This window comes from Jatropha curcas, chromosome 1 (assembly GCF_041381405.1).
Source record: "Jatropha curcas cultivar XTBG-Jc1 chromosome 1, XTBG_Jcur_1.0, whole genome shotgun sequence".
In the NCBI taxonomy this organism is placed as follows: Eukaryota; Viridiplantae; Streptophyta; class Magnoliopsida; order Malpighiales; family Euphorbiaceae; genus Jatropha; species Jatropha curcas.
Window position 1 is genome coordinate 32,332,166 of NC_143151.1, and position 10,765 is coordinate 32,342,930.

At 32.3% G+C, this 10,765-nt stretch overlaps 1 protein-coding gene across 1 annotated transcript; it reads left to right on the forward strand.

The window, feature by feature from the left end:
* Nucleotides 1-1,664: 1,664 nt before the first annotated feature.
* On the forward strand, nt 1,665-10,186 carry LOC149499401 (ABC transporter G family member 36-like). Its single transcript, XM_089720753.1, has 22 exons — nt 1,665-1,822; nt 2,643-2,995; nt 3,096-3,305; nt 3,382-3,466; nt 3,563-3,722; nt 3,832-3,908; nt 4,088-4,141; nt 4,259-4,349; nt 4,902-5,203; nt 5,668-6,266; nt 6,407-6,567; nt 6,668-6,777; nt 6,860-7,013; nt 7,097-7,225; nt 7,311-7,459; nt 7,566-7,898; nt 7,979-8,353; nt 8,510-8,643; nt 8,731-8,958; nt 9,063-9,234; nt 9,315-9,569; nt 9,663-10,186. Exons 2-22 carry the CDS (start codon nt 2,673-2,675, stop codon nt 9,933-9,935), a joined length of 4,374 nt encoding a protein of 1,457 aa, XP_089576879.1. The 5' UTR covers nt 1,665-1,822; nt 2,643-2,672; the 3' UTR covers nt 9,936-10,186.
* The last annotated feature ends 579 nt before the right edge of the window (nt 10,187-10,765 follow it).

A 10,765-nucleotide genomic window follows, 5' to 3' on the forward strand; every position in this document is an offset into this window, starting at 1 on the left:
ATAAGGTGTAATGACATCAATTGTAAGAAGATAAGTTGTTATTTTTAGATAATGTTTTTATCATGATAATATCTATTAATTACATCCCATCAAGATACATTAAATTAAATTAAAATACAAATAACTCAAGCCATAAAATAAGAAATATTTAATTTATACAAGGAGCTAGATTAATATTAATATTAATTCATATAAGAGGAAAAAAATTAAATTAATATTAATAGGCAAAACTTATTTTTTTGAAAGAAAAAATATAAGGGAAAAGAATTCCAATAATTTTCTCTTCAAATTAGAAGGAAAATAAAGAATTATAAAAATAAATTTATAGAGAAAAATTAATTTTATTTTTCTTTTATATCAAAAAAATAAGTAATAAAAGTTTTTTCGAAAAAAGATTTAGTCCTTTCTTATTTTTTCTGATTATTCATTAATAAAAAAAAATGCAGAAATAAATTAAAAAAACACTTCATCACGCAATACGGAAACATATATGATTCGACAATTTTTAAAAAAGTAGGAGATCCATACACTTATGACACACTCCACTAAATAAGTGTAATACATTAATATTTCAAATAAATAAACAATTATTTATAATAAATCATGAGCATAAAATAAAAAATACTTAATTTCTTATTTCAATATTATTAGTTAAATTCTCAAAATTATTATCACTATTGAAAATACATTAATACTGTGTGTACATTTTTTGATGCAGGTCATATTAAGGGTGCCAAAATGGATCACGACACGCAAAATAAATGGGTCAGGGTTGAGATTAAACAACTTCGTGTCATAAACAAGTCACTCATTTATGATACGAATATAAACGGATTGTGTTGCAGATTGACACGCGAGTTAGGAGAGTGACCCGTTTATTTAAAAGTAAAGAGGTAATTCTAGTGCTAGATATAAATACTTCAACTAAAACCTATTTAAATTTTATTGTTGTATTTCTATTTTATTTTAATTATAAATCTCGAAGAATTTTTGCATTTTACGTGTGAAAATTTATTTTTAAATATAATTGGAGTTAAATAGGTTAAAAGTTAAAAATACTATAAACAGTTATGTAGATTGAATATAGGTCAACACAAAACTTAACCTATTTATAATATTAAGTGGGTTACAAAAGTTATATATGGGTCAACACTATCCAATTAACTTATTTATAATATTAAGCTGATTAAAAGTGTTCTGTTCGTATCAACCATCTAATATTCGTGTTGTATTTATGTCGAAATTATAAAAAAATTATTTCATTTTTAAATATTGTTCTGCGCATCACGCAGATTCTAACACTAGTTATTAATGATATTAATGATAATACCAAAAAATGTAGTTAATTATTACATGCTAATTATTCATCATAAAAAAAAATAAAAAATACACACACAAGTGCCCAATTTTGAATACATGATCTCGTCAATATCTTTTTTTCTTTTCATTGGGATTTGTTATTGGTGATTTTTCAAATATATGAAATATTCTATTTCTGTTTTATAGGAAGTAAAATCAATATCATCAAAATACAAAAATTTCAATTAGACTTACATGCACCTTCTGTATGTAATCTCCAGCAGCTAATAACGTTCCATTTAGTCGTCGACGTTGAAATTTGCATTTCCTCTTGTATTTATACCCTACCCTACAACTTCCATTGCATGCTATTCTCCTTACAACTAAAAGAGAGAGAGATAGAGAGAGAGGAGAGCTTCTCAGGATTTAGCAAACCCCAAATTAGTTCTCTCAAAGAATCCATCTTTGAAGGCCTTCTCCTCTAACTCCATTTCTATTCTGTATATTCAAGAATTAAACCAGGGTAAGTTCTTTTCTTTTCTGTTCTTTTCTTTCTGTTTTTTTTTTCTCCATGCAACTTCTACCCTTTTTTTTCTTTATCCCATCTTATGCAACTTTTGCATATATATGAAATTGCTTTCCAAAAAAGAGATTTTAAAAATAATTGCAATGAAAAAATAATAATAATAATAAAGACTTGCACTGAAACTGAAGTCGCCTAGACATCTGAAGATTTCAGTGACATGTCCATGTTAAGTTGGTAATGATGGGATTTTGTGATGAGATTGTCATACTCTAAAATCTTTTATCTGCCAACAAAAGTTTTTTTTTTTCTTTTTTTTTTTTCAAATTATTTGGAACCATTTTTATGCAAAGTTCGCATTTTTTTTCCACTAAATTATTTTGACAAATAATTTAGAACCCAAACTGAACTGATCTGGGATTTTTTTTTTTTTTTCACATTATTGAAATTAAATATAATCCCTGTGTTTGGTAGCTACGCAAAGTACATGCATATTGAAAAAGAGGAAATTTTGGTGGCGTTTTCTTTAAATGATGTGTGAACTTACCGTCCACAGAGTCAAATGTTTGAAACTGTTTAACCTCATCGACTCAGAAAATTCAACAATAGCTAGGACCCTTAGACTTTGTTAATTATTTGAGTGCAAAAATCCAAAGTTTTTATCTTTCTTTTCTTTCTATTACTACCTTTTCTTAGCGACCAAACAAAATATAAATGAGTCCTAACAACAAATTAATTCTTGAACATGATTTTCGTAATTTGATAAAGAATTCTTATAAATTTAACAATAATTTGATGCAATAATTTTTAATTTTGCAAGAACTTCAAAGAGGCAAAGAAGCCCAAGAAAATGAGCAGAAGTGTTAGCAGAAGAAGTTGGCACACGGAAGATGTATTTTCAAGAGGAAATAGCCATCACAGTACTGCCATTGAAGATGAAGAAGCTCTAAAATGGGCTGCTATAGAAAAGTTACCAACTTATGACAGGATAAGAACAACTATTATGAAATCTATTGTACAGAATGAGCTTCAAGAAACCACAACAGTGCATAAAGAAGTTGATGTTAGAAAGCTTGACATGAATGATAAACACACTTTTATCAGTACTGTTTTTAAGGTTGCAGAGGAGGACAATGAGAAGTTCTTGAAAAAAATGAGACAGAGAGTCGATAGGTAACTGTTAAATTTTTCAAGAAAAATAGTAATTGCATGTAATCTGTATTTTTTATTTTATATATAGTAATATAAATATATATATATTTTGTAATTGCAGGGTTGGAATTCAACTTCCTACTGTGGAAGTTAGATTTGAGCATTTAACTGTGGAAGCAAATTGCTATATTGGCAGCAGAGCTCTTCCTACTCTTTTAAATAGCGCCAAGAACATGGTAGAATCAGGTCTTGGCATGTTTGGGATTAGTTTTGCCAAGAGAACAAAGCTTACAATCCTGAAAGATGTATCTGGGATTATAAAACCGTCAAGGTAAATGTCAGACATTTTTATATCATGAGATAGACGCTCGATTGTTAATTTCTGACATATTTTCCATTTGTTATAGAATGGCACTATTGTTAGGTCCACCATCCTCTGGAAAAACAACCTTGTTGCTAGCTCTGGCAGGAAAGTTGGACCCAGATCTTAAGGTTAGTGACCCTAATTTTAATTGGGCTTAATTTTAGGTAATTTATTATTCGAATAAAGCATACATAAACAAAATCAAAATTGAATTTTACTTGCAGGTTACAGGAGAGATAACATATAATGGGTATAAGCTCAATGAATTTGTGCCCAGAAAGACATCTGCTTATATTAGCCAAAATGATGTTCATGTTGGAGTTATGACAGTCAAAGAAACCCTGGATTTCTCTGCAAGGTGCCAGGGGATTGGTAGTAGAGAGGGTAATTAATTATATTTTAGAAAGCAAAATTGCATCTCAGTACTCCTAATTTATCGAACCAAATTAATTAGTTAAATTGAATTTTCTGTATTACATTTATTAATATATAGAACTCCTAAAAGAGCTTGCAAGGAGAGAGAGGGATGCTGGTTTATTCCCAGAGGCAGAAGTGGACCTTTTCATGAAGGTAATCATTCTTCATTTTTATGTGAAATTTAAATTTTAAAGTCTATGGATTTTTAAAATTGGAAATTTTGTTTTTTTTTTTCAAAATATCAAGCAAAAGCAAAAGGCAAAGTTACCTCATTTTCATCATTATTATTGAAATATAATTTGAATAATCCATAATTATCTGTAATTTTCCAGGCAACTGCAATGGAAGGAGTGAAAAGCAATCTTATTACAGACTATACTCTAAAGGTAAGTTGAAGAATTTCCAAAGTTGTGAAGTAAATATTGCATTTCCAATTTTGGGGCTCACAATCACTTTATTATTATTATCATCAATTTTTAATTTTATTTCTGTTAATGTAACAGATATTAGGACTTGATATATGCAAAGACACCATTGTAGGAGATGAAATGCTACGAGGAATATCTGGTGGTCAGAAGAAAAGAGTAACAACAGGTTTAGTATTTAATTTGTATTTTAGTATGCATTTTTTTTAAGGCCTCGTACCTACGTCATAAACAAAAATACCTTAACTTTCGTAATTCGCTACAAATTCTTCAAATTTTTTTTTTAAATTATTGACAAATATACCTTAAAATTTAATTTCAAGTTATGGTTGAAATATGATAAAGTTACACTAACATTCAAAGTTAAGAGTATTTTTATATCCTAGTACTAAAGTAAAGAAATAAATTAATGCTTTATTTAAAAAAAAATATCATATGTTACATATTGAATGATGTTATATTTTTGAAAAAATATAAATTTTTAATATTAAAAATTCAAATTCTAGTATCATATTTTTTTTCCATATTTTTGTCTTTCTTTGAAAGATTTATATTGTTTTATATAATAATTTAATTTACATAAATATTTAAAAGAAAAAAATATTAAGAGACATGTTCCAATATCGCAGGGAAACTAAATTTTTATTAAGCAAACTATTGATATTTTCTTTTTGACTGGAAACCAAATACAGTTGGTTAAGCTAATCTTTGATTAATACAGGAGAGATGATTGTTGGGCCCACAAAAACACTATTCATGGATGAGATATCAACAGGTCTAGATAGCTCCACAACGTATCAAATAGTGAAGTGCCTACAGCAGATCGTACACTTCACTGAGGCTACGGTACTCATGTCCCTACTGCAGCCCGCTCCTGAGACGTTCGATCTGTTTGATGACATCATCTTCTTATCGGAAGGTCAAATCGTCTACCAGGGCCCACGAGTCCACGTCCTTGAATTCTTTGAGAGCTGTGGGTTCCGCTGCCCCGAGAGAAAGGGAACCGCAGATTTCTTGCAAGAGGTACGATCATCATATATTATTTATGTGGAAGCACCTTATTATCGTAGTTTGTATCGTAGCTTAACAAATCCAAAGAAAGCCTTCAAGCCTCTCTCCAGGCCCATCCCATTTGATCAATTGATGGGCTTTCTTTTGAACTTATTATGCCTTTGACGAGTACTTGAATTCCTTACGGTAAGGTCAACTGAATCGAATCAGTTTGGTTCGGTTCCATTCAGTCCTTTACATAATCAGTTCAGTCTTTTGTCACGTACATTATTTGGTTCAGTTGGATTTATGCTTTACAAAATTTTGGTTTATTTGACAAGTATTGATTTGATTTGGTTTGGTTTGAATGCTCACTTCTAGTGGAAGAGTTTAAATTTTGAGTCCATAGCTTAAATTTTTTTATTTTACCAATTACCATGTTAGTCAAATTATAAAAAAATTTACACATATTTAATTAATTAGAGTAATCGTCACAGGTTACTTCAAGGAAAGACCAAGAGCAGTACTGGGCAGACAGAAGCATGCCATACAGATACATATCAGTTCCTGAATTTGCAGAAAAATTCAAGAGATTCCATGTGGGATTGCAACTGCAAAACCAACTCTCAGTCCCATTTGACAAGTCCCAGAGCCACAGAGCAGCTCTAGTATTCACAAGATACTCGGTTCCAAGAATGGAACTGCTTAAAGCTTGTTGGAACAAAGAATGGCTACTGATAAAAAGAAATGCCTTCGTTTATGTCTCAAAAGCTGTCCAACTTATTATAGTTGCATTCATAGCTTCCACTGTGTTTTTAAGAACAAAAATGCACACAAGAAATGAAAGTGATGGGCAACTCTATGTTGGTGCACTTACATTTAGTGTCATCCATAACATGTTCAATGGATATGCAGAGCTATCACTGATGATTACAAGGCTTCCTGTATTTTACAAGCATAGAGATCTCTTGTTCCATCCCGCTTGGACTTTTACTCTCCCAACTCTTCTTCTAAGGGTGCCTATTGCTATACTGGAGTCTATTGTTTGGGTCGTTATCGCATATTTCACCATAGGATTTGTACCTGAAGCTGGCAGGTAATTGTTTAGTGTCGTAAAATTGAAGTAAAATAACTAATTACCTCTGGCTAGGTGGCACCAGAGTCATCTTCAGTACTGCGAGATTAAGAGTTTGAAGTTTGAATTGTGACTGAACTTTTTGGGTATGACATTTGCAGGTTTTTCAAGCATTTGGTACTAGTGTTTCTGGTCCAGCAAATGGCAGCTGGAATGTTTAGGCTTATTGCTGGTATTTGCAGGACTATGATCATCGCTAACACAGGCGGGGCACTGATTCTTCTTCTTATTTTCATGCTTGGAGGTTTTATTCTTCCTAAAGGTTCGTATGAAAGCCAAGAACTTTAAATAAGAGCAAATTTAGTACCACATTAGTTAATTTGTGACATCACTAGTATAAGTTTTGCTGCATTTTATGACAGGTGAAATTCCAAAAGGTTGGGCATGGGCTTATTGGGTTTCACCTATAACATATGGTTATAATGCCATTAGCGTGAATGAAATGTTCGCCTCCAGGTGGATGGACAAACTGGTAAGTTGATCAAAAGAAGTCATTTTAAACAAATAGACATTCTTTTTCTCTACAAGTTATTGAAGGACATTACCATCTGCAGGCTTCAGATAATGTTACTAGATTAGGCATAGCAGTGCTCGAGAACTTTGATATCTTCCCTGATGAGGACTGGTATTGGATTGGTGCGGTTGCTCTTTTGGGTTTTGCAATTCTCTTCAATGTCCTTTTTACATTTGCTCTTGCCTACTTAAGTCGTAAGTTGTATCAGTCTCCTTTCAATGTCTGATGTTGAATTTTCTTCTTTTGAGTGCATGACTATCAAACTTTTGTATAATAGCTCCTGGAAAGCCACAAGCAATAATCTCCGAAGAAACAGCAATGGAAATGGAGATTGGTAATGTGCGAGGGTCAAGGGTTGAACCAAGAAGAGCCAATTCATTATCTCCTTCTCAAGAAAACAATTCAAGTAAGATATGTATAAATTGCATTCTCTACTTAGCATTAATTCTTGAATTCCTGACTCATACTATATTAAAATTGGAATGTCTTAGGAGAGATGGCAGTCCGGACAACGAGCAACCATTCAAGTAGAAATACATCTGTAGCTCATGATGTTGCTGCCAAAAGAGGAATGGTCCTGCCTTTCACTCCTCTAGCCATGTCCTTTGATAATGTGGATTATTATGTGGATATGCCCTCTGTAAGACTTAATTCCTTTTCCAATTGCAATTTATTTCTTGACAAGGCTATCAAGCAGTATAAGAATACAAGAACTTAAACTCTTTTGTATCTTTGATTAATAATAGGAAATGAGGGATCAAGGAGTCGGACAAGACAGGCTACAATTACTTCGTGGTGTAACAGGCACATTTAGGCCTGGAATCCTTACAGCACTGATGGGAGTCAGTGGAGCTGGAAAAACAACGTTGATGGATGTTTTGGCAGGAAGAAAGACAGGCGGATACATTGAAGGCGATATTAGGATTTCGGGATTCCCCAAGAAGCAAGAAACCTTTGCAAGAATTTCTGGATATTGTGAACAGACGGATATCCATTCGCCACAAGTCACAGTTAGAGAATCCTTAATTTATTCAGCATTTCTTCGACTCCCGAAAGAAGTGGGAAAACATGAAAAGATGGTAATTTTAATACTTCTCATAAAAAGCCTATGAGGTAATGAATAAAAGTGCTGAAACAATTGTGGGTTTTATTCATACAGAGCTTTGTAGATGAAGTGATGGAGTTGGTAGAACTAAACAATCTAAAGGATGCTCTAGTTGGGCTTCCGGGAGTTACAGGATTGTCAACAGAACAACGAAAAAGATTGACAATTGCTGTTGAACTTGTAGCTAATCCTTCGATCATTTTCATGGATGAACCAACTTCTGGACTCGATGCAAGAGCAGCAGCAATTGTTATGAGGACTGTAAGAAACACTGTGGATACTGGAAGAACTGTTGTATGCACAATCCATCAACCTAGCATTGACATATTTGAAGCCTTTGATGAGTTGCTACTAATGAAAAGAGGAGGACAAGTTATCTACTTAGGCCCATTGGGTCGAAATTCGCATAAAATCATCGAATACTTCGAAGTAATTCATCTTCCTAAAACATTTTCCTTGTTTGTTTTGTTAATTTGACTTTAACCAGGATTCAAACCGGCAGTCCCGCGACTGCAGACACGATTCTAGTACCAGTAAATCAACTTTTTTTTTCATGTTCTAAATGCACATTTTTGCATATTTCAGGCAATTTCTGGAGTTCCTAAAATTAAAGAGAAGTACAATCCAGCAACATGGATGCTTGAAGTGAGCTCCATAGCAGCAGAAATCCAACTTGGAATTGACTTTGCAGAGTACTACAAATCATCTTCCTTATATGAGTATGTTCACAGCATATGCTAAATTATCTGGGTTTTTGAAGTTTGATAAATGATAAACAAATAATAGCAAGTAACATTTATGAGCAGGAGAAACAGGGCTTTAGTAAAGGAATTAAGCACACCACCACCAGGAGCAAGTGACCTTTATTTTGCATCTAAATATTCTCAACCTACATGGGGCCAATTCAAATCTTGCCTTTGGAAACAATGGTGGACATATTGGAGAAGTCCTGATTATAACCTTGTTAGATTTTTCGTCACTTTAATTTCTGCTCTAATTGTTGGGACTGTATTTTGGAAGGTTGGCCGGAAAAGGTCTATTTCTATTTTGTCACTCTTATCTAGCATATTAATAACTGTGTACTTCACTAGTTTAGCAGCTAAAAAGTTTTAACTTGATCTGTTTGTCTACTATTCAGGGAAAGCTCAAATGATTTGACAATGATCATCGGTGCCATGTATGCGTCTGTTTTCTTTATCGGTGTTAACAATTGTTCAACAGTACAGCCCATAGTAACAGTTGAAAGAACTGTCTTTTATAGAGAAAGAGCAGCTGGGATGTACTCTGCACTACCTTATGCTCTTGCACAGGTGAGTTTATGTTTAAACTTTGATTGGTCTTTTCATCTGAAAACAATTAAACTGAATTTGAGTGACCCAATGGCCTGCAGATTATTGTTGAAATGCCATATGTGCTAGTTCAAACTACATATTACACAGCAATTGTATATGCAATGGTGGCCTTTGAATGGACAGCAGCAAAATTCTTTTGGTTCTATTTCATCTCCTTCTTCTCTTTCCTCTACTTTACTTACTATGGAATGATGACTGCTTCCCTTTCTCCAAACCTGCAAGTAGCAGCTATTTTCGCTGCAGCATTTTATGCTCTTTTCAATCTTTTCTCTGGCTTCTTCATCCCAAGACCGGTATGTTCTTATTATCATTCTTTTCATGCCTTTTTTATCAAAACTTGAAAATAATTAGCTATTTTAACTTTTTTTTTTGTTTTGAAATATTAGAAAATTCCTAAGTGGTGGGTCTGGTACTATTGGATTTGCCCATTAGCGTGGACAGTGTATGGACTAATTGTCTCCCAATATAGAGATGTTGAAGACACCATTAAAGCTCGCGGGATTGAACCTGATCCTACAGTTAAATGGTACATACAAGACGAATATGGGTTTAAACCAGATTTCATGGGACCAGTTGCTGCAGTATTGGTTGCCTTCACCGTTTTCTTTGCATCTCTTTATGCCTTCTGCATAAGATTTCTGAATTTCCAAACAAGATAGAAATAAAAATTCCAGGCTTTGTAAACCAAATCATAAGTTGTGCTTTGTGATATATATAAATCTTGTATTCATATGCCAGTGAAGGAGCAAGAATTTGTTTTATAGGGGGTAAAAATATATTTGTAATTTCATACTACAAGTAGATTAAACTTGATTAGAAAAGCATGTAAAAATAATATAATTACACAAACAAATATATATTACATATGGTCAAATTTTTTTTAATAGAAACAGTATATTAAGTATGGTGATATTGAAGATATATAAAGATGAGTGGGATAGAACCAGAACCAAGCATTAAATTGTTTGTGCAAAACCATTTTGGGTATGATCTTAACTTCATGGGTCCAACTGCTGCAATCTTGGCGGCTTTTTGTGCCTTTTTTGCCCTAGTTTTTGCCTTCTGTATCAAGAAACTTAACTTCCAAACTAGATAGTTAAAGAAGAAAGTCTTATTCTCTTCCTATTTAGTTTAATTTGATTTATATTGCATACAACAAATGGTTCAACGCCTACCACTTTGATATTGAGTTTTTCTTTTTGTTTTTTTTTTTTTTTCAAAAATTAATTAATAATATTGTTATTATTAATTTTGGAAAAAAATAAAAAAGGATCAAATCAATTCCAAACTGACCTGAATAATATTCTTTGAAAAAAAAAAGTTCAATTCCAAACTTTATAGAAATTCCTTAACAATAATAATAATTATTATTATTAGAATAATAATAATAATTATTATTATTATTATTATTATTATTAAGCAGAACAATGTTATTAAATTGACTAATAAGAAACACAAACAACAAAATTACCTCGACACATCGAGATGA